The sequence below is a fragment of the Pelophylax lessonae genome (assembly GCF_965119305.1).
Source record: "Pelophylax lessonae genome assembly, contig: HAP1_SCAFFOLD_172, whole genome shotgun sequence".
Lineage (NCBI taxonomy): Eukaryota > Metazoa > Chordata > Amphibia > Anura > Ranidae > Pelophylax > Pelophylax lessonae.
In genome coordinates, this window is record NW_028120126.1 from 207,999 (window position 1) to 232,588 (window position 24,590).

Here is a 24,590-nt window from a genome sequence, read left to right on the forward strand (position 1 = left end):
TTATGCGGAACGCACTCGGACGCCTTCTCTGCTCTTATCTATAGATGCGGAGAAGGCGTTCGGCCGCGTCCACTGGGGATACATGCGAGCAGTCCTACAGAAATTCGGTTTCTCTGGTCCCATCATGTCTGCAATCCTTACGCTTTATTCTAACCCCTCCGCTAGAGTGATGTCGGCTGGCACACTCTCTAAATCATTCTCCATCTCAAACGGGACACGTCAGGGATGTCCACTTTCCCCCCTGATATTCAACCTCCTAATTGAACCGTTAGCAGCGCAAATACGGCAGAGCCCGCTAGTATCAGGATTTAAGTTCCCCAGATCCCACCATGTCATCACACTTTTTGCAGACAAGGTCATTCTGAGCCTCACAAACCCTACAGTTTCCTTACCTGCCACTCACAACATTCTGCAATCTTTCAGTAAGATCTCATACTATAAGGTCAATTTCAGCAAGTCGGTGATACTGAATATGGGAGTCCATCCAACTGCCAGTTCTCACCTGCAAACTGTCCTGCCATACACATGGTCCACCCAACCCTTACATTACTTGGGTATAGACTTAACATTCCCCACTTCAAATATGGTCACCGCCAACCTGTCCCCTCTTCTTAAATCCATTGCCTCGGATGTAGCCAAACTCAAGAAGGTAGAACTATCATGGATGGGTCGCATAGCTGCGTTTAAAATGGTTTGTTTACCTAAAATCCTATACATTTTCCGCACCCTACCCATCCCCTTTCCCAAAAAAAACATCCGTCCCTTAACTAAAATACTGCATACATTCATATGGCAAAAGAAAAGGGCTAGATGTGCGCATTCTCACATGATCAGACACAGATCGGTAGGTGGCTTGGGGCTCCCAGACATAAATAACTATTGCAACGCGTCCCGCCTGGCGGCATTGTGACACTGGTTCACAGAAAGTCCTACTACTCCATGGGTTTCTGTTGAATCGACTGTATCCAAGGTAACCACCCTCACTACTCTACTACTAGCAGACAAGTGGAAACCATTGGATGCTAAGTCCTTGCCTTTACCCACACAAGCCACATTAGAATCCTGGCGCTCCCTCCTCGCACGAATGCCTACCACCGCTGCATGCAAACGTTTTCCGCTTCCAATTACCACACTGGAAATACTACTTCCATATACCAATATTTCCGCATTCCAGGCAGCTGGCATCAACGCTATTGACCAGCTCCTCCAATCTAACTCCCTCAAACCCTTCGAGAATCTACGGTTAGAATTTAACCTACCCCCACAAGCACGCTTCATGTATAATAGCCTGGCAAGCTTCTTGCGCAAACACCCCCCTCCCACACTTGATATCCCCATACAAGTATTGCAATTCCTTATGTCCCCCTCGCCCCCAACAAAATGTATATCTTTGTTTTACAATCTCATAGGCCATAACCTGACCTTTTTGAAATCTCCACATGTGTTAACGTGGGAAAGGGAACTTCAAACGTCTTTCTCAGAGGCACAATGGAAAATTGCCATACGTAGTTCTTATAAATCCACCCAATGTGTGAATCATTGGGAACAAACTCAGAAAATTCTTACCAGATGGTATTTGACACCGTATTGACTTTCGAAAATCTTTGAATCCCAGAGCCCATTGTGCTGGCGCAATTGCGATCAAGTAGGGTCGTTATTACATGTTTTCTGGTCCTGCAAAGGCCTGTCCAGTTTCTGGAGAAAGATGTTTGAAGTTCTGTCCACCACTACTGGTATCCTCAGGCTCCCGGATCCTGCCCTGGCCCTCCTTTCGTTGGGCCTAGATACCTTCCCACCCTCCCTAAGGACAGTCTCCGTACATATCTGGATTCTTTTCCAGGACTGGGAAATGGCAGTTCTCTGGTGAGTTTGGCAGAGGACATCACTGCAGATTAGGTGGTTATAGCTATTGATAAGGTTGCCATTAAGAAGTCGCCTGGGCCAGATGGATTGACAGCTGAGTTTTACAAGCATTTTAAGGTTACTCTGGCCCCGTATTTGGTGGAGGTTTTTAATGGCTGTCTGAGAGAGGGTTCACTCTCTCCCTCCATGCGACAATCTGCAGTGTTTCTTCTGTCAAAGAGTAAAGATTCTTCAAGAATTGAGAATTAACAGCCCGTTAGCCTTCTCAATGTTTATAGGAAAATACTGGTAAAAATCATTTTCAGGCGTTTATTGTCTGTAGCAGGCAATCTACTTCGGTTCAGGGTAGAAGCACTTTTTCAGCGGTGTTAGCTGTCCGGGAGGCCCTGAAATGATGCAGCACTGCAGGCTGGGGAAAGTACCTGCTGGCATTGGATCAGGCTAAAGCTTTTAATCGGGTCGATCATGAGTACCTATGGCTGCGTTTTCATCTCTGGGACAGAGGAGGCGAAGGAGGTGGTCTCAGTGATGGAGCAGTATGCTTAGGCATCTGGCTCATAGATCAATCAGGATAAGAGTGAAGTTTTCTGGATGGGAGAAGAAGGCGATAGCTTTGAGCTTCCAGACACCTTCCCAGAGCCCCGGCAGAAAATTAAAGTTTTAGGCATCTAATTTGGTCCCAGCGATTACAGCCTTGTAAATTGGGAAAGCAGGCTACAAGATGCCGATGCCAAAGTTGCCAGCTGGAAGGAATATAAAATCTGTTACAGGGAAAGGATTTACCTGATTAAAATGTACCTAATTCCGGTATTTCTGTATGTCAGCTTTGTCTGTGTTTTCCCAACGTCTCTCTATGCAGAGATCTACGGCTGTTTTTTCCAGCTGTTATGGGGGAACACACTGAACCTCATTAAGAGGTCTGTAACCTATCTTCCCAGGTGGATAGGTGGCCTAGGTATGGTTAACCTGGTGGTATTTTTTTTCTCTGATGTTTTTGAAACATAATTTTGGTAACATGCTGGCAGAGGAACCGCCTGGGTGGGTTGGTATTTTTTCAGTCCTGGTTTAGGCCTTTTCTGTGAAGCTGGGAGAATGGTGGGCCAGTGAAAAGCCTAACGGTCTGACATGGTGAGCTCCCGGCTTACGTTGCCCAGTGCCTGAAAATGCTTCGGCAGTGGCGAGTGACGGCGTAGGAAATGAAATCTCTTTCTAGGAAGGCCCTGGAGAGGAGGGTTGTTGAATCTGCCTTTAGTGAGCCACTGGTCTTGAGGGATTGCCCAGGCCCTGCTATGAGGGAGGGTCTGCATTTGATTAATCTGGAGAGAATCCCCTTAAAGTTTTGGGATTTTGCCTGGATCTCATTCCATGACAGACTATGTGAAGGGCAACTTGAATCATCACTCTAAGGAGTGGCGGTGACAATGGACCATTTCTTTCTTCAGTGCCCCTTCAATATAGAAGTCTACAAGGGGTGGGTTGGGTTCTGGGTATCCCTTTCCTTTCCCACTTCAAGTTATGCGGAGTGGTCGTACGGCTCTTTTGAGACGCATCAGGATTTTGATTTTGAGACGCTTTTTCTAGTTAGCTTAGTAGTCCGTTACTTCACGTGGAATGCACGGTGTCAGGTTTCCACTCGGAGGAGTCCTTCCTGTCGAGGTGGTGGTGCACAACATTCTGGGTGAGGTTTGGAAGATTCGGGGTCTTGAGAAGGACAGGTGGCGGCCGGGAGCTTGGAGAAAGGCGTGGAGGAATGTCAGGTCCCCGTAGCTGCTGTCTGTCAGTCTCTGGGTGTGCGGCTTTTCTTTCTGTCCTTTCACGTCCTCTAGATTGGATTTCTGGAAAAAGGCCGCATGCATGGGATAAATGTGTAATCGTTTCTTAGCCTGAGGGGGTGTTTAGGTGGAGGTTGGGGGGGTGTTTAGGTGGAGGTTGGGGGGGGGGTGTTTAGGTGGAGGTTGGGGGGGTGTTTAGGTGGAGGTTGGGGGGGGGGGTGTTTAGGTGGAGGTTGGGGGGGTGTTTAGGTGGAGGTTGGGGGGGTGTTTAGGTGGAGGTTGGGGAGGGGTGTTTAGGTGGAGGTTGGGGGGGTGTTTAGGTGGAGGTTGGGGAGGGGTGTTTAGGTGGAGGTTGGGGGGAGGGGTGTTTAGGTGGAGGTTGGGGGGAGGGGTGTTTAGGTGGAGGTTTGGGCTTTGTTGAGTTTAATCATTATAATAATATAAAAAGTGTCTTGGTTGGTAGATTGTTATTATTTTGTTATATAAGCTATTTTTGCTTATATACATTTTTGTTTATTTTGTATAGTTTGTAAATATGTTTTTATTAGGTTTGTAACATTTTTAATAAACAAATTTACACTCTAATGTCCCCTCCCCCACAGTCGCACACTATTATTATTATTATACATTTCTATAGCTCTGACATATACCGCAGTGCTGTACAGAGATCACTGAGCCAATCACACCAGTCTCTTTACCAGAGGAGCTTACGCTCTAATAATACATTTATATAGCTCTGACCTATCTGGTGTTGGCAGGGATGGTGAGACCCCTCAGTACAGAGACCTCGGAATGAAGGTCCTACTCACTCGTAATAAGACGACTCCATAATCATACATCATAACGGGGTCCTTCTGCTGCATCGCCCCCTTTTCATAGAACTTTACAGCAACTTCCGGATTGGAGGAGATCCCTTGTTGACCCCAGAAGAGCATCCGACTGACAGCATGCTGGAGATGGAACATTGATTAACCTTTGTACTGCGCTACTGACGCTGTGTAAACATCCTACAACCAATCACACAACTTCCTACCTGCCAGGATCACCAGGACAGTGTACAGATACCGAGAATTACACCCGGCATACAGGACAGGAGAAGTAGTACTGTGCAGAGTCCATACATACAGAATAAGAACAGATACTGAGAATCACACCCGGCATACAGGCAGGGCCGGTGCTAGACTATTTTGCGCCCTAGGCAAGACCAGCTAATTGCCCCCCCCCAAAAAAAAACTGTAAATATTGCCCCCTTTCCTACACATAATGCCCCCCCCCTTTAACCCTACACTCCCCTTCCTGTATACACTGCCCTCTTGAATCCTACTCCCCTCTTCCTGTACACACTGCCCTCCTTTAACCCTACATCTCCCTTCCTGCCCACACTGCCCCCCTTTATTGCTACACCCCTTTTAACCCTACACCCCCTTCCTATACACGCTGCCCCCCCCTTTAACCCCTACACCCCCCTTCCTGTACACACTGCCCCCCTCTCTAGAGGTGACATCCACCGGGGATAAGGAGGTGACAGGAGAAAAATTTGGCACTGGCCATGGCTGCGCCCTAGGTGGCAGTACGCCCTAGGCGGCTGCCTAGTTCGCCTAGTGGTAGCACCGGCCCTGCATACAGGACAAGAGAAGTGGTACTGTGCACAGTCCATACATACAGAATAGGAACAGATACTGAGAATTACACCCGGCATACAGGACAGAAGAAGTGGTACTGTGCACAGTCCATACCAGTGGCGTACCAAGAGGGGGGGCGGCCCGCCCCGGGTGCCACGCACTGGGGGGGTGTCAGCCGTTGTCCTGCCCGGCGTGTTCCGTGAAGGCAGCTCCTTCAGTCAGCGCTGCGGGGTGCGGGGGGGGGGGGGTAACGGCGGCGGGAATAAGGGGCGGAGCCACGGCGGGAGAAGGGGGCGGGGCCTCGACGGGAGGAAGGGCGGAGCCTCAGCCTCGGCAGGAAGAAGGTGAGTGCTGAAGTGTGTGTGCTCGATAGGAGGAGGATGGGGCAGCTGCATATGAGGAATTCATCTTTCCCTAGCTCCCTGTCCCCTTCAGTGCTCTCCACCCCCCTGGTTTTCCCTGCCCACCCCCCCAAGTGCTACCTGACCCCCCCGTGCTCTCCACCTGCCTGGTTTTCCCTGCCCACCCCTCAAGTGCTCCCTGCCCCCCCCCCAGTGCTCTCCACCCCCCTGGTTTTCCCTGCCGCTCCCCAAGTGCTACCTGTCCCCCCCAGTGCTTTCCACCCCCCTGGTCTTCCCTGCCCACCCCCCAAATGCTCCCTGTCCCCCCCCCCAGTGCTCTCCACCTGCCTGGTTTTCCCTGCCCGCCCCCCAAGTGCTCCCTGCCCCCCCCCCCCCAGTGCTCTCCACCCCCCTGGTTTTCCCTGCCGCTCCCCAAGTGCTACCTGTCCCCCCCAGTGCTTTCCACCCCCCTGGTCTTCCCTGCCCACCCCCCAAATGCTCCCTGTCCCCCCCCCCAGTGCTCTCCACCTGCCTGGTTTTCCCTGCCCGCCCCCCAAGTGCTACCTGTCCCCCCCAGTGCTCTCCACCCCCCTGGTCTTCCCTGCCCACCCCCCAAGTGCTCCCTGTCCCCCCCCCGTGCTCTCCACCCCCTGCACCTTCCAACCAACCCTGCAATGCTTTCCAAACCCCCTCTTAATTCTCTCCAGCCCCCCCCCCCCCACCGTGTCCTTCAGCTCCTCCAGTGCTCTCTGCTACGCCTGTGCTCTCTGGCCCTCCTAGTGCTCTTCTATCTTCTATCATGTCCTCAGTCTCTGACCAACTCCTGTATCATGTCTGCAGTCTCTGACCATCTCCTGTATCATGTCTGCAGTCTCTGACCAACTCCTGTATCATGTCTGCAGTCTCTGACCATCTCCTGTACCATGTCTGCAGTCTCTGACCATCTCTTGTATCATGTCTTCAGTCTCTGACCATCTCCTGTATCATGTCTGCAGTCTCTGACCATCTCCTGTATCATGTCCTCAGTCTCTGACCGTCTCCTGTATCATGTCTTCAGTCTCTGACCATCTCCTGTATCATGTCTGCAGTCTCTGACCATCTCCTGTATCATGTCCTCAGTCTCTGACCATCTCCTGTATCATGTCTGCAGTCTCTGAGCATCTTCTGTATCATGTCCTCAGTCTCTGACCATCTCCTGTATCATGTCCTCAGTTTCTGACCATCTCCTGTATCATGTCTGCAGTCTCTGAGCATCTTCTGTATCATGTCCTCAGTCTCTGACCATCTCTTGTATCATGTCTGCAGTCTCTGACCATCTCCTGTATCATGTCTGCAGTCTCTGACCATCTCCTGTATCATGTCCTCAGTCTCTGACCATCTCCTGTATCATGTCCTCAGTCTCTGACCATCTCCTGTATCATGTCTGCAGTCTCTGAGCATCTTCTGTATCATGTCCTCAGTCTCTGAGCATCTTCTGTATCATGTCTGCAGTCTCTGAGCATCTCCTGTATCATGTCTGCAGTCTCTGACCGTCTCCTGTATCATGTCTGCAGTCTCTGACCATCTCCTGTATCATGTCTGCAGTCTCTGAGCATCTCCTGTATCATGTCCTCAGTCTCTGACCATCTCCTGTATCATGTCTGCAGTCTCTGAGCATCTCCTGTATCATGTCCTCAGTCTCTGACCATCTCCTGTATCATGTCTGCAGTCTCTGAGCATCTCCTGTATCATGTCCTCAGTCTCTGAGCATCTCCTGTATCATGTCCTCAGTCTCTGACCATCTCCTGTATCATGTCTGCAGTCTCTGAGCATCTTCTGTATCATGTCCTCAGTCTCTGACCATCTCCTGTATCATGTCCTCAGTTTCTGACCATCTCCTGTATCATGTCCTCAGTCTCTGACCATCTCCTGTATCATGTCCTCAGTCTCTGACCATCTCCTGTATCATGTCCTCAGTCTCTGACCATCTCCTGTGTCATGTCTTTAGTCTCTGACCATCTCCTGTACCATGTCTGCAGTCTTTATCTATTTATGCTGAAGGTAGGACTGTGCAGGGGAGGCAGAGAGTGCAAAAGGAGGAACTGCGATTAGAGAGACGGGGGAGGGGGCAGACGGCAAGGAGCACTGTGATGGGGGGCTGTGAAATTTGTGCAATAAATATTCTTGAAAACATTACAAGTTTCTGCGGGTGTTTTTACATTTTAAAGTTGGGGGGGGGGGGTGCCAGATATAGGATCCGCCCCGGGTGCCAAATGCTCTAGGTACGCCACTGGTCCATACATACAGAATAAGAACAGATACTGAGAATTACACCCAGCATACAGGACAGGAGAAGTGGTACTGTGCATACATACAGAGGAGTACCTGGGCAGAGGATACGCCTTGCTTGGCCTGGAATCTCAGCCACATGAACAGGTCATCGTTCTCCTTCGTCTGCTGCCTCAGGACACCCTCATCGGTCAGACGGATTTGCTCCACATAGGCCTGGAACCAATTACCCCGAGTTATATCAATCAGCCATTTCTATAGGGTACAAATCCAGATCTCTATCATTCTCTACACAAACTGCCAAATTATGGAGGATCATCCATCTATCCTCCCACCAGGTGTACACCTCCCGGGTCTATTCACCTACTGTGCCCATTATGAGGGGTTCCCATTATTCCTGTGCTGAGTTCCCGGGTCTGTACACCCGCTGTGCCCATTATGAGGGGTGCCCCCCATCCCTGTGCTGAGTTCCCGGGTCTGTACACCCGCTGTGCCCATTATGAGGGGTGCCCCCCATCCCTGTGCTGAGTTCCCGGGTCTGTACACCCGCTGTGCCCATTATGAGGGGTTCCCACCATCCCTGTGCTGAGTTCCTGGGTCTGTACCCCCGCTGTGCCCATTATGAGGGGTTCTCACCATCCCTGTGCTGAGTTCCCGGGTCTGTACACCCCGCTGTGCCCATTATGAGGGGTTCTCACCATCCCTGTGCTGAGTTCCCAGGTCTGTACACCCGCTGTGCCCATTATGAGGGATTCCCTCCATCCCTGTGCTAAGTTCCTGGGTCTGTACCCCCGCTGTGCCCATTATGAGGGGTTCTCACCATCCCTGTGCTGAGTTCCTGGGTCTGTACACCTGCTGTTCCCATTATGAGGGGTTCCCACCATCTCTGTGCTGAGTTCCCAGGTCTGTACACCCACTGTGCCCATTATGAGGGGTTCCCACCATCCCTGTGCTCAGTTCCCAGGTCTGTACACCCGCTGTGCCCATTATGAGGGGTTCCCTCCATCCCTGTGCTGAGTTCCCGAGTCTGTACACCCGCTGTGCCCATTATGAGGGGTTCCCTCCATCCCTGTGCTGAGTTCCTGGGTCTGTACACCCGCTGTGCCCATTATGAGGGGTTCCCTCCATCCCTGTGCTGAGTTCCCAGGTCTGTACCCCCGCTGTGCCCATTATGAGGGGTTCCCTCCATCCCTGTGCTGAGTTCCAGGGTCTGTACACCCGCTGTGCCCATTATGAGGTGTTCCCACCATCCCTGTGCTGAGTTCCCGGGTCTGTACACCCGCTGTGCCCATTATGAGGGGTTCCACCATTCCTGTGCTGAGTTCTCAGGTCTGTACACCCGCTGTGCCCATTATGAGGGGTTCCCACCCCCCATATGATCATACTTCTGGGTGGAGTGTTCCTCCAGGAAGGGTAGGTGATCATATTATTTCAGGGTGGAGTTGTCCTCCAGGAAGGGGAGGGGGATCATATTATTTCTGGATTGGTTGTCCTCCAGGGAGGGGAGGTGATCATATTATTTCTGGGTGGAGTTGTCCTCCAGGAAGGGGAGGTGATTATATTATTTCAGGGTGGAGTTGTTCTCCAGGAAGGGGAGGTGATTATATTATTTCTGGGTGGAGTTGTCCTCCAGGAAGGGGAGGTGATCATATTATTTCTGGGTGGAGTTGTCCTCCAGGAAGGAGAGGTGATCATATTATTTCTGGGTGGAGTTGTCCTCCAGGGAGGGGAAGTGATCATATTATTTCTGGGTGGAATGTTCCTCCAGGGAGGGGAAGTGATTATATTATTTCTGGGTGGAATGTTCCTCCAGGGCGGGTAGGTGATCATATTATAAAGATAAAAGGCCTATGCGCTACCAATGGAGTAGATGATGTAACGGGGAAATGTAGATAGTGGAACACCGAAATTTAGTAGTGTCACCACATACCTAATGAACTGATAAAAGGATAAAATCAGCGCTCGATTTCTTAAACCGGGGGACCAGAGAGAGTGTAATAATAATTTACTCTAAAATATAAGGTAATGTCACAATCGTGATCAGAAAACGATGTAAAAAAACTATTGTAATGGATAATCAATGCTAAAACAGAATGTCCCAAACATCAAATGGGGACAAGGAGAGGTTAAATCCAATGAGAATGTGTAATAATAAAAGTGGACCAAATATCCAGCAAGAATATATAAACATCAATAATATAAAGAATCAATAAAGATGATAATAATAATAAATTGTACCAATTAACCCAAAGTGAACAGAATGAATAAATCAATAAAAAAATATTATTCAATTATCATGCAAATATATACACAATAAAAGGTGCTGCAGTGCGTGATGGATACAATAAATAGATTATAATACATGAAGTGAAAAGTCCATGTGCAAATGAAATGTGCACCAAACTATGTGCTATTAATTAATTAAATTAGGTGCAATGGCCGCTCACCTCCATTGACACTCAAACAAGCGTTTTGGTGCAATATATCACCATGTGAGGCATCAGGGTTTTCTCCACAGTTAGGGGCTTTTAGGCGTGGACAGGTCCCTCAATCCTTGGGATGGTACTGTCAGTGGTGGATCTGGGATCTGATGTTCCTCCTAAGACATCGCTCATCCAATGTAGTTTGCAGTCTATTTATCTCAAGGTGGACACAGCTTAACGCATAGATGGTGTTATACAATGTCATTTTCCATGGCCCACATGGTGATATATTGCACCAAAACGCTCGTTTGAGTGTCAATGGAGGTGAGCGGCCATTGCACCTAATTTAATTAATTAATTAACAGCACATTACTGTCACTGTATGGAAAAAACCACAAGAGTCACTGGAATATTAAGAAAAAGTCACAAGAATCAATGACTTGGATTAATAGCACATAGTTTGGTGCACATTTCATTTGCACATGGACTTTTTACTTTGTGTATTATAATCTATTTATTGTATCCATCACACACTTCAGCACTTTTTATTGTGTATATATTTGCATGATAATTGAATAATATTTTTTTATTGATTTATTCATTCTGTTCACTTTGGGATAATTGGTACAATTTATTATTATTATCATCTTTATTGATTCTTTATATTATTGATGTTTATATATTCTTGCTGGATATTTGGTCCACTTTTATGATTACACATTCTCAGTGGATTTAACCTCTCCTTGTCCCCATTTGATGTTTGGGACATTCTGTGATCATATTATTTCTGAGTGGGGTTGTCCTCCAAAGAGGTGAAGTGATCATATTATTTCTGGGTGGAGTGTTCCTTCAGGAAGGGGAGGTGATCAAATTATTTCTGGTGGGAGTGTTCCTCCAGTGAGATGAGGTGAAAATATTTTTTTCTGGGTGGAGTTATCCCCTGGATAGGTGAAATGATCATATTTTTGGGTGAAGTGTTCCTCCAGGGAGGGGAGGTGATCATATTATTTCTGGGTGGAGTTGTCCTCCAGGGAGGGGTGGTGACTATATTTTTTCTGTATGGGGTTGTCCCCTGGGGAGGTGAAATGATCATATTATTTCTGGGTGGAGTTGTCCTCCAGGGAGGGGGGGGGTGACTATATTTTTTCTGTGTGGGGTTGGCCTCCAGGGAGGTGAAGTGACTGTTCTATTTCTGGTTTGAGTTGTCTTATGACTATTTTTGAGTGGAGTGTTCCTCCAGATAGCGATCATACTGTACCTGGTGTTTGCTGGGTGTCACACGATCAGTCATGGTTTGGTGGGCAATATTGGCATAGTAGGCATAGGACAGGTCGTAGTCTAGGGGGTAACCATCCACTCCCATGTGGTGTTTGTGTCCCAGAGACAGCTGGGCGAGACGATCGTCTTTCTGAGCCGAGAGAAGGCTGAACTTCAGAGCCTGGAGAGAGACAGACCAATGTAAACCACATGCATGCTCCAGCCCCTAAGCGCCACCCATAACCATACACTTGGACAGGTTAGGAAAACCATCTGCCCCATGAGCTGTCCTCAGGAATTTTATCTCTGAAATGTAAAAACTGTTATGTTGTGAACTCACAGAGGGCTTTATACCATCATGGTGCTTGTGGGTGAAGGGAGATGAAAGGAGTCAGAAGACTCACTAGAGTTCAAGAACTGTGAAATCCTCTCTCTCTCTCCTATACAGTTGTAGTTGAGAGTGAGAAGCAGATAAGAGCTCAGCAGAGTTTTTACTAAAATAATTGTATAATATGAGAGGTGAAGCTTCTACAAAAAGGTGTCACCATTTCGGTGTTCCTAGAGCAGATCAACGTTCAACACCCAATGTCATCCATCCAAGCCAGATCATTTTATTTCCAGTTTTGTTTCGCTATTTTTTTAACTTCACTTGAAACTTTCCATATACATTTATAAATCAAAGGGTAAGGGTTGGGGGTTTAGGTTCAGGGACAGGGTTGGGGGTTTAGGTTCAGGGACAGGGTTGGGGGTTTAGGTTCAGGGACAGGGTTGGGGTTAAGATAGGAACTAAATGCGGTTCCTTCGGAGACTAATAAAAAGGGTAACTGCCAATGTGTATGGTCATCTTCTTATAACTTGTCAGTGAATCCCTCAATAGACTCGACGTCTAAGAATACGGCCAGAAATCCATCTTTAAAAAGTTTTCTGTATGATGAAAATCTTTATGATGTATGGAGGTGCTATCATGCCAATGAGCGGGATTACACCTTTCTTTTCCTATAGACATCATACGTATTCTTGTATAGATCTACGGATCGATGGCTGTTACAAAAAGTTATATCTACCACTATAAATTATATCACGTGGTCGGATCACTCCGCTTTAAAATTGGTGTTGGAGGAGGGGCTGTCTCTCCTTCTAAACTGATCTGGAGGTGCAATGTTAACCACTTAAGCCCCGGAGGATTTGGCTGCTCAAAGACCAGGCCCTATTTTGCGATTCAGCTAAAACAATCTTTGTCTAGAGCTGCAAAAAGTTATCTAAGACCGGACTTTTTTTATCATTCTTCCCGAGTTGTTCTTAACCACTTGCCGACTGCCGCACAACTATTTACGTCGGCAGTCAGCCCCTCACAGGCAGAGCGACGTATGGATACGTCGCTAGCCTGTAAGGGTGTGGGGAGCGAGTGCGCGCCGCCAGAGGCGCGCTCCCGCTCGGTCACGGACCCCCCCCCCGCACGTGTGCCCGGCGGACCCGATGTCCGCTGGGCATTCTCGATCGTCCGTGACAGTGGGAGAAAGGCAGGCAGCTGATGTAAACAAAGCCGCCTGTCAGTTCTCCCTGTGTAAGAATGATGATCAAACGGTTCTACTATGTAGGACCGTTGATCATTGTTCTTACACACACAGCCACAGCCAATAACAGTTAGAATCACGCCCCTAGGACACACTTAACCCCTCCCTCTCCAATACAGTTAACTCCTTCACTGCCAGTGTATTTTTACAGTAACAATGCATATATATAGCACTGATTACCGTAGTAATGTCACTGGTAACCCCAAAAGTGTCAAAAATGTCAGTCAGGGGTCCGATCTGTCCGCCGCAATGTCGCAGTACCGCAAAAAAAATTGCAGATCGCCGCCATTACGCGTTAAAAAAAAACAACAAAAATGACAAAAATCTTTCCCTTAGTTAGTAAACGCAATAACTTTTGCGCAAACCAATCAAAATACGCTTTTTGCAATTTTTTTTACCAAACATATGTAGCATAAAACAAATTGGCCTAAAATGTTAAAAAATTTTGATTTTTACATTTTTTTGGGGAATTTCATATAAAAAAATGTGAAAAATATTGTTATTTTTGCAAAATTTACGCTCTTTTTTTGTTTATAGCGCGAAAAGTAAAAATCGCACAGGTGATCAAATACCATCAAAAGAAATCTCTGTTTGTGGGAAAAAAAGAACATAAATTTTGTTTGGGTACGGCATCGCAATACCGCGCAATTGTCAGTTAAAGTCGCTCAGCGCCGAATCGCAAAAAGTTGCCCAGACTTAAGACAGCAAAATCCTCTAGTGGTAAAGTGGTTAAAAAGGGTAACTGCCAATATGTATGGTCATCTTCTTATAAGTGGGGATTTTAACTTGACAGTGAATCCCAATAGACTCGACATCTAAGAATACGGCCAGAAATCCATCTTTAACAAGTTTGCTGTATGATGAAAATCTTTATGATGTATGGAGGTGCTATCATGCCAATGAGCGGGATTACACCTTTCTTTCTTATAGACATCATACGTATTCTCGTATAGATCTATTCTTAACGGATCGATGGCTGTTACAAAAAGTTATATCTACCACTATAAATTATATCACGCGGTCGGATCACTCCGCTTTAAAATTGGTGTTGGAGGAGGGGCTGTCTCTCCTTCTAAACCGATCTGGAGGTGCAATGTTAACCACTTAAGCCCCGGAGGATTTGGCTGCTCAAAGACCAGGCCCTATTTTGCGATTCAACTAAAACAATCTTTGTCTAGAGCTGCAAAAAGTTATCGAAGACCGGACTTTTTTTTATCATTCTTCCCGAGTTGTTCTTAAAAGTCTTCCACGTCTTTCAGAACCTGACTCTTTCTTATAAGTCTTCCAGCACCTTCTTCATAAAGGTCTTTCAAGTCTTCCAAGATCGGATTAGTTCTTAAAGGTCTTCCAGGTTCTGACTTTTTCTCAAGTCTTCCAGGACCTGACCCGTTTATATAAGTCTGCTAAGTTTTCTAGGAACGGACTCATTCTTCTATTTCATCCAAGTCTTCCAGGACCCGTGTTATTCTTTTATATCCCCAAGTTATCCTGAACCTGACATGTTTCCTAAGGGTCCTCCATGTCTTCCAAGACCTGATTCAATCGAATAACTTTTCCAAGTCTCGAAGGACCTGACTCATTTATTAACTATTTAAAAAAAATCATAGAACTTGAAGGTGCGAGAGGTCTTCCAGGACCAGATTTGTTCCTAAAATCTTTCAAAGTCAGCATTTATTTATATTGGTCATTCAAGTCTTCCATGACTTGACTTGTTCTTATGAGTCTTCCAGGAACTGCCTTATTTTTAAATACGTCTTTATTTTTGATAAGTGGAGACCTGTTGTATTCCTTGTAATAATCATTATTGTTACAGTGGAACTCTAGAAACAAGTCTTTGTTCTTGTGAAGGGCTATGACCTTTGTTGGGTATCCCCGATTAATAGATTCACCCTCTCTACATGTCCTGGTGTCACAGTTGTCACCAGAACAGGCGGTGAGAAATCATAATCCAATAAGGACCCCATGCTGGTGACCCCTGTAAAGAGGGACTTTCTTCTCACATTTGGGGACATTTCCAATCACTTCTCATCACTTGGACTGGAAAGAAGAATCTCCTCAATGGGGACACAAATAAGAGCAAAAACCTGAAGAAGCTGCAACTCTTCTTCCCTCCATCCAAAACTAAAAAACCTGTTTGGTTATTGGTCGACCCTTCTATGATTTTATGGTAACAAATGTAAAGTGAACACAAAAGCTGCAGTAAGAGGTCCTGGTGGGGTGTAAAGAGGGGAAACGCAGGGCAGCAGTGGCTCAGTCATGGGACTCTTCCTTCCCCGTACCTTGTACTGGTCTCTCCTCTCTCCCAGGCCAGTTTGGAAGAGGACAGACGCTAGGAAGAGAGCGGGATTGTACCCCAGGCAGCCGGCTTGTAGGAGAAGCGGCATAGACTTTCGGATACGTGACAGACCATCAGGAGCCAAGACTCTTCTCAGGTAAATCCTGTGCAGTGCTCGGCCAAAGCGCTCACCTGTGAAGTTCCTGTGACCTGAATAAAAGATGAAACTTGATAATATGCTGTGCAAAGAGTAATGCAATCTGTACAATTTCACTACCACTTATCATACAATCAGATTGTATCTTGCGCCAGTCCATCAAACTGAACAATAAAACAGAAGTTTTGATTGGTTGTTGGATAAATTAGCCTGTATATGAATAAAATCCTTCTCTAGGAGACGACACTACAAGATGCCCACCATGATACTCTATCAGTCCCAAAAGTCTCTTCTGTGCCCCTCTCTGATATAGTTTCATGTTACTGGAAATTGACTTTTCCCAACTTCGTGGCCAAGCTGCACTATTTACAAACCCCCATCTAACCATGAACCTTTAGGACCCATTCACCCCATCCAACCATGTACCCTTAGGACCCATTCACCCCATCCAACCATGAACTCTTAGGGCCCGTTCACCCCATCTAACCATGAACTCTTAGGGCCCGTTCACCCCATCTAACCATGTACCCTTAGGACCCATTCACCCCATCCAACCATGAACTCTTAGGGCCCGTTCACCCCATCTAACCATGTACCCTTAGGACCCATTCACCCCATCCAACCATGAACCCTTCGGGCCTGTTCACCCCATCCAACCATGAACCCTTCGGGCCTGTTCACCCCATCCAACCATGAACCCTTAGGGCCTGTTCACACCATCCAATCATGTACCCTTAGGACCCATTCACCCCCATCCAACCATGAACCCTTAGGGCCTGTTCACACCATCCAATCATGTACCCTTAGGACCCATTCACCCCCATCCAACCATGAACCCTTAGGGCCCGTTCACCCCATCCAAACATGAACTCTTAGGGCCCGTTCACCCCATCTAACCATGTACCCTTAGGACCCATTCACCCCATCCAACCATGAACCCTTAGGGCCTGTTCACCCCATCCAACCATGAACCCTTAGGGCCTGTTCACACCATCCAATCATGTACCCTTAGGACCCATTCACCCCCATCCAACCATGAACCCTTAGGGCCCGTTCACCCCATCCAACCATGAACCCTTAGGGCCCATTCACACCATTCAAACATGAACCCTTAGGGCCCATTCACCCCATCCAAACATGAACCCTTAGGACCTGTTCACCCCATTCAAACATGTACCCTTAGGGCTCATTCACCCCATCCAAACATGAACCCTTAGGGCCCGTTCACCCCCATTCCACCATGAACCCTTAGGGCCTGCTCACTCCCATCCCACCATGAACCCTTAGGGCCCGTTCACCCCATCCAACCACAAACCCGTAAGGGGCCTGTTCACCCCATACAACCATGAACCTTTAGGGCCCATTCACACCTTCCAACCATGGACCCTTAGGGCCCATTCGCCCCATCCAACCATGAACCCTTAGGGCCCGTTCACCCCATCCAAACAGGAACACATAGTGCCCATTCACACCATTCAAATATGAACCCTTAGGGCCCATTCACCCCATCCAACCATGAACCCTTAGGGCCCATTCACCCCATACAGCCATGAACCTTTAGGGCCCATTCACACCTTCCAACCATTAACCCTTAGGGCCCATTCACACCATTCAAACATGAACCCTTAGAGCCCTTTCACCCCATCCAACCATGAACCCTTAGGACCCGTTCACCCTATCTAAACATGAACCCTTAGGGCCCCGTTCACCCCATCCAAACATGAACCCTTAGGGCTCATCCACCCCATCCAAACATGAACCCTTAGGACCCGGTCACCCCCATCCAAACATGAACCCTTAGGGCCCGTTCACCCCATCCAACCATGAAACCTTAGGGCCCGTTCACCCCATCCAAACATGAACTTTTAGGGCCCGTTCACCCCCATTCCACCATGAACCCTTAGGGCCTGTTCACCCCCATCCCACCATGAACCCTTAGGGCCCGTTCACCCCATCCAACCACAAACCCGTAAGAGGCCTGTTCACCCCATACAACCATGAACCTTTAGGGCCCATTCACACCTTCCAACCATGGACCCTTAGGGCCCATTCGCCCCATCCAACCATGAACCCTTAGGGCCCGTTCACCCCATCCAAACATGAACACTTAGGGCCCATTCACCGCATCCAAACATGAACCCTTAGGGCCCATTCACACCATTCAAATATGAACCCTTAGGGCCCATTCACCCCATCCAACCATGAACCCTTAGGGCCCATTCACCCCATACAGCCATGAACCTTTAGGGCCCATTCACACCTTCCAACCATGAACCCTTAGGGCCCATTCACACCATTCAAACATGAACCCTTAGAGCCCTTTCACCCCATCCAACCATGAACCCTTAGGACCCGTTCACCCCATCTAAACATGAACCCTTAGGGCCCGTTCACCCCATCCAAACATGAACCCTTAGGGCTCGTTCACCCCATCCAAACATGAACCCTTAGGACCTGTTCACCCTATTCAAACATGAACCCTTAGGGCCCGTTCACCCCATTTAAACATCCAACAATGAACCCTTAAGGGGCCTGTTCACCCCATCCAACCATGAACCCTTAGGGCCCGTTCACCCCATCCAACAATGAACCCGTAAGGGGCCTGTTCACCCCATACAACCATGAACCTTTAGGGCTCATTCACACCTCCCAACCATGAACCTTTAGGGCCCGTTGACATGTTGGCACAATGCACAGTAACCCACGTTATACACGCTGTGCAGTGAGGTGCCATGCCTTCTGACTTTGCTATTGGCTACTGCAGAGCGACGGTGTAAACGGGCCCTTACTTCTCTCATATTTCATATGAGCGGGTTGAAACCACTAGAAGCTATTGAGGTCTGTAAACAATGGGAATTTTGTGTAAAGCTGTAAGAAAACAGGAAAAGGTGGCATTGAAAATACAAAATGTATCCAGAATATTTCCTTTTACCCTGAGGAATATTTAGTGCCGACCATAATAAATCCACAGAAATATTCTGCATTACCTGTGCCAGAAGTATAATATTGTAGTCACTGAGCTGCGGTGCACACGTTGGCGGTAGGCGCACTTACCTCCCTGGGCGACTCTTTTTCTCAGCAGTTTTGTGATAAGCGCCCTGTGGGGGAGAGGTGGTCCTTCCCACTCTATACACTGCGGAAAGGTATTTGCCGGCAGGAAGCGAGCCATAAGATCACTATAGGGGTCTCTGCAGTCTCCTAGGAACCACGTGACCGAGAAATAGACAAAAAAAACAATAAGAAGTAAAAACACAAAATACAAAGTACCAGATTGAAGAAGTGGTGGACGTAGAATCAGACCTATGTTTTGATGAAGTGGTGGACGTAGAATCAGACCTATGTTTTAAAGAAGTGGTGGACGTAGAATCAGACCTATGTTTTGAAGAAGTGGTGGACGTAGAATAAGACCTATGTTTTGAAGAAGTGGTGGACGTAGAATCAGACCTATGTTTTGAAGAAGTGGTGGACCTAGAATAAGACCTATGTTTTGAAGAAGTGGTGGACGTAGAATCAGACCTATGTTTTGAAGAAGTGCTGGACGTAGAATCAGACCTATGTTTTAAAGAAGTGGTGGATGTAGAATAAGACCTATGTTTTGAAGAAGTGGTGGACGTAGAATCAGACCTATGTTTTGCAGAAGTGCTGGACGTAGAATCAGACCTATGTTTTGAAGAAGTGGTGGACGTAGAATCAGACCTATGTTTTGAAGAAGTGCTGGACGTAGAATCAGACCTATGTTTTAAAGAAGTGGTGGATGTAGAATCAGACCTATGTTTTGAAGAAGTGGTGGAGGTAGAATCAGACCTATGTTTTGAAGAAGTGGTGGACCTAGAATCAGACCTATGTTTTGAAGAAGTGATGGACCTAGAATCAGACCTATGTTTTGAAGAAGTGGTGTACCTAGAATCAGACCTATGTTTTGAAGAAGTGGTGGACCTAGAATCAGACCTATGTTTTGAAGAAGTGGTGGACATAGAATCAGACCTATGTTTTGAAGAAGTGCTGGACGTAGAATCAGACCTATGTTTTGAAGAAGTGGTGGACCTAGAATCAGACCTATGTTTTGAAGAAGTGCTGGACGTAGAATCAGACCTATGTTTTGAAGAAGTGCTGGACGTAGAATCAGACCTATGTTTTGAAGAAGTGGTGGACGTAGAATCAGACCTATGTTTTGAAGAAGTGGTGGACCTAGAATCAGACCTATGTTTTGAAGAAGTGGTGTACCTAGAATCAGACCTAAGTTTTGAAGAAGTGGTGGACCTAGAATCAGATCTATGTTTTGAAGAAGTGGTGGACGTAGAATCAGACCTATGTTTTGCAGAAGTGGTGGACCTAGAATCAGACCTATGTTTTGAAGAAGTGGTGGACGTAGAATCAGACCTATGTTTTGCAGAAGTGGTGGACCTAGAATCAGATCTATGTTTTGAAGAAGTGGTGGACGTAGAATCAGACCTATGTTTTGAAGAAGTGGTGGACCTAGAATCAGATCTATGTTTTGAAGAAGTGGTGGACGTAGAATCAGATCTATGTTTTGAAGAAGTGGTGGATGTAGAATCAGACCTATGTTTTGAAGAAGTGTTAGACCTAGAATCAGACCTATGTTTTGAAGTAGTGGTGGACGTAGAATCAGACCTATGTTTTGAAGAAGTGGTGGACCTAGAATCAGACCTATGTTTTGAAGAAGTGGTGTACCTAGAATCAGACCTATGTTTTGAAGAAGTGGTGGACGTAGAATCAGACCTATGTTTTGCAGAAGTGGTGGACCTAGAATCAGATCTATGTTTTGAAGAAGTGGTGGACGTAGAATCAGACCTATGTTTTGAAGAAGTGGTGGACCTAGAATCAGATCTATGTTTTGCAGAAGTGGTGGACGTAGAATCAGATCTATGTTTTGAAGAAGTGGTGGATGTAGAATCAGACCTATGTTTTGAAGAAGTGTTAGACCTAGAATCAGACCTATGTTTTGAAGTAGTGGTAGACGTAGAATCAGACCTATGTTTTGAAGAAGTGGTGGACCTAGAATCAGACCTATGTTTTGAAGAAGTGGTGTACCTAGAATCAGACCTATGTTTTAAAGAAGTGATGGACCTAGAATCAGATCTATGTTTTGAAGAAGTGGTGAACCTAGAATCTGACCTATGTTTTGAAGAAGTGGTGGACGTAGACTCAGACCTATGTTTTGAAGAAGTGCTGGACGTAAAATCAGACCTATGTTTTGAAGAAGTGGTGGATGTAGAATCAGACCTATGTTTTGCAGAAGTGGTGGACGTAGAATCAGACCTATGTTTTGAAGTAGTGGTGGACGTAGAATCAGACCTATGTTTTGAAGAAGTGGTGGACGTAGAATCAGACCTATGTTTTGAAGAAGTGGTGGACCTAGAATCAGACCTATGTTTTGAAGAAGTGATGGACCTAGAATCAGACCTATGTTTTGAAGAAGTGGTGTACCTAGAATCAGACCTATGTTTTGAAGAAGTGGTGGACCTAGAATCAGACCTATGTTTTGAAGAAGTGGTGGACATAGAATCAGACCTATGTTTTGAAGAAGTGCTGGACGTAGAATCAGACCTATGTTTTGAAGAAGTGCTGGACGTAGAATCAGACCTATGTTTTGAAGAAGTGCTGGACGTAGAATCAGACCTATGTTTTGAAGAAGTGGTGGACCTAGAATCAGACCTATGTTTTGAAGAAGTGGTGTACCTAGAATCAGACCTAAGTTTTGAAGAAGTGGTGGACCTAGAATCAGATCTATGTTTTGAAGAAGTGGTGGACGTAGAATCAGACCTATGTTTTGCAGAAGTGGTGGACCTAGAATCAGACCTATGTTTTGAAGAAGTGGTGGAACTAGAATCAGATCTATGTTTTGAAGAAGTGGTGGACGTAGAATCAGACCTATGTTTTGCAGAAGTGGTGGACCTAGAATCAGATCTATGTTTTGAAGAAGTGATGGACGTAGAATCAGACCTATGTTTTGAAGAAGTGGTGGACGTAGAATCAGACCTATGTTTTGCAGAAGTGGTGGACCTAGAATCAGATCTATGTTTTGAAGAAGTGGTGGACCTAGAATCAGACCTATGTTTTGAAGAAGTGGTGGACCTAGAATCAGATCTATGTTTTGAAGAAGTGGTGGACGTAGAATCAGACCTATGTTTTGCAGAAGTGGTGGACGTAGAATCAGATCTATGTTTTGAAGAAGTGGTGGATGTAGAATCAGACCTATGTTTTGAAGAAGTGTTAGACCTAGAATCAGACCTATGTTTTGAAGTAGTGGTGGACGTAGAATCAGACCTATGTTTTGAAGAAGTGGTGGACCTAGAATCAGACCTATGTTTTGAAGAAGTGGTGTACCTAGAATCAGACCTATGTTTTAAAGAAGTGATGGACCTAGAATCAGATCTATGTTTTGAAGAAGTGGTGAACCTAGAATCTGACCTATGTTTTGAAGAAGTGGTGGACGTAGACTCAGACCTATGTTTTGAAGAAGTGCTGGACGTAGAATCAGACCTATGTTTTGAAGAAGTGGTGGATGTAGAATCAGACCTATGTTTTGCAGAAGTGGTGGACGTAGAATCAGACCTATGTTTTGAAGTAGTGGTGGACGTAGAATCAGACCTATGTTTTGAAGAAGTGGTGGACCTAGAATCAGACCTATGTTTTGAAGAAGTGGTGTACCTAGAATCAGACCTATGTTTTAAAGAAGTGATGGACCTAGAATCAGATCTATGTTTTGAAGAAGTGGTGAACCTAGAATCAGACCTATGTTTTAAAGAAGTGATGGACCTAGAATCAGACCTATGTTTTGAAGAAGTGGTGGACGTAGAATCAGACCTATGTTTTGAAGAAGTGGTGGACGTAGAATCAGACCTATGTTTTGAAGAAGTGGTGGAACTAGAATCAGACCTATGTTTTGAAGAAGTGGTGGAGGTAGAATCAGACCTATGTTTTGAAGAAGTGGTGGACCTAGAATCAGACCTATGTTTTGAAGAAGTGGTGGACCTAGAATCAGACCTGTGTTTTGAAGAAGTGGTGGACGTAGAATCAGACCTATGTTTTGAAGAAGTAGTGGACCTAGAATCAGACCTATGTTTTGAAGAAGTGGTGGACGTAGAATCAGACCTATGTTTTGAAGAAGTGGTGGACGTAGAATCAGACCTATGCTCTGAAGAAATGGTGGACCTAGAATCAGACCTATGTTTTGAAGAAGTGGTGGAACTAGAATCAGACCTGTTTTGAAGAAGTGGTGGAACTAGAATCAGACCTATGTTTTGAAGAAATGGTGGACGTAGAATCAGACCTATGTTTTGAAGAAGTGGTGGATGTAGAATCAGACCTATGTTTTGAAGAAGTGGTGGACGTAGAATCAGACCTATGTTTTGAAGAAGTGGTGGACGTAGAATCAGACCTATGTTTTGAAGAAGTGGTGGATGTAGAATCAGACCTATGTTTTGAAGAAGTGGTGGACCTAGAATCAGACCTATGTTTTGAAGAAGTGGTGGACCTAGAATCAGACCTATGTTTTGAAGAAGTGGTGGACGTAGAATCAGACCTATGTTTTGAAGAAGTGGTGGATGTAGAATCAGACCTATGTTTTGAAGAAGTGGTGGACGTAGAATCAGACTTATGTTTTGAAGAAATGCTGGATGTAGAATCTGACCTATGTTTTCAAGAAGTGGTGGACCTAGAATCAGACCTATGTTTTGCAGAAGTGGTGGGCGTAGAATCAGACCTATGTTTTGAAGAAGTGTTAGACCTAGAATCAGACCTATGTTTTGAAGAAGTGGTGGACCTAGAATCAGACCTATGTTTTGAAGAAGTGCTGGACGTAGAATCAGACCTATGTTTTGAAGAAGTGCTGGACGTAGAATCAGACCTATGTTTTGAAGAAGTGGTGGACGTAGAATCAGACCTATGTTTTGAAGAAGTGGTGGACCTAGAATCAGACCTATGTTTTGAAGAAGTGGTGTACCTAGAATCAGACCTAAGTTTTGAAGAAGTGGTGGACCTAGAATCAGATCTATGTTTTGAAGAAGTGGTGGACGTAGAATCAGACCTATGTTTTGCAGAAGTGGTGGACCTAGAATCAGACCTATGTTTTGAAGAAGTGGTGGACGTAGAATCAGACCTATGTTTTGCAGAAGTGGTGGACCTAGAATCAGATCTATGTTTTGAAGAAGTGGTGGACGTAGAATCAGACCTATGTTTTGAAGAAGTGGTGGACCTAGAATCAGATCTATGTTTTGAAGAAGTGGTGGACGTAGAATCAGATCTATGTTTTGAAGAAGTGGTGGATGTAGAATCAGACCTATGTTTTGAAGAAGTGTTAGACCTAGAATCAGACCTATGTTTTGAAGTAGTGGTGGACGTAGAATCAGACCTATGTTTTGAAGAAGTGGTGGACCTAGAATCAGACCTATGTTTTGAAGAAGTGGTGTACCTAGAATCAGACCTATGTTTTGAAGAAGTGGTGGACGTAGAATCAGACCTATGTTTTGCAGAAGTGGTGGACCTAGAATCAGATCTATGTTTTGAAGAAGTGGTGGACCTAGAATCAGATCTATGTTTTGAAGAAGTGGTGGACGTAGAATCAGACCTATGTTTTGCAGAAGTGGTGGACCTAGAATCAGATCTATGTTTTGAAGAAGTGATGGACGTAGAATCAGACCTATGTTTTGAAGAAGTGGTGGACGTAGAATCAGACCTATGTTTTGCAGAAGTGGTGGACCTAGAATCAGATCTATGTTTTGAAGAAGTGGTGGACCTAGAATCAGACCTATGTTTTGAAGAAGTGGTGGACCTAGAATCAGATCTATGTTTTGAAGAAGTGGTGGACGTAGAATCAGACCTATGTTTTGCAGAAGTGGTGGACGTAGAATCAGATCTATGTTTTGAAGAAGTGGTGGATGTAGAATCAGACCTATGTTTTGAAGAAGTGTTAGACCTAGAATCAGACCTATGTTTTGAAGTAGTGGTGGACGTAGAATCAGACCTATGTTTTGAAGAAGTGGTGGACCTAGAATCAGACCTATGTTTTGAAGAAG

General features: G+C 46.0%; 1 protein-coding gene across 1 annotated transcript in view; it reads right to left on the minus strand.

Moving 5' to 3' along the window:
- LOC309543534 (protein sel-1 homolog 3-like) overlaps window positions 1–24,590 on the minus strand; it is a 114,429-nt gene that overhangs the window by 73,203 nt on the left and 16,636 nt on the right. Inside the window, exons 2-6 of the mRNA XM_082276006.1 lie at window positions 18,607–18,750; window positions 15,400–15,605; window positions 11,548–11,727; window positions 7,963–8,082; window positions 4,445–4,585 (exon numbers count right to left, since the gene is read on the minus strand). Of these exons, the coding sequence (XP_082132132.1) occupies window positions 4,445–4,585; window positions 7,963–8,082; window positions 11,548–11,727; window positions 15,400–15,605; window positions 18,607–18,721 (762 nt within the window). The 5' untranslated portion in view covers window positions 18,722–18,750. The remainder of the gene's footprint in view (window positions 1–4,444; window positions 4,586–7,962; window positions 8,083–11,547; window positions 11,728–15,399; window positions 15,606–18,606; window positions 18,751–24,590) is intronic.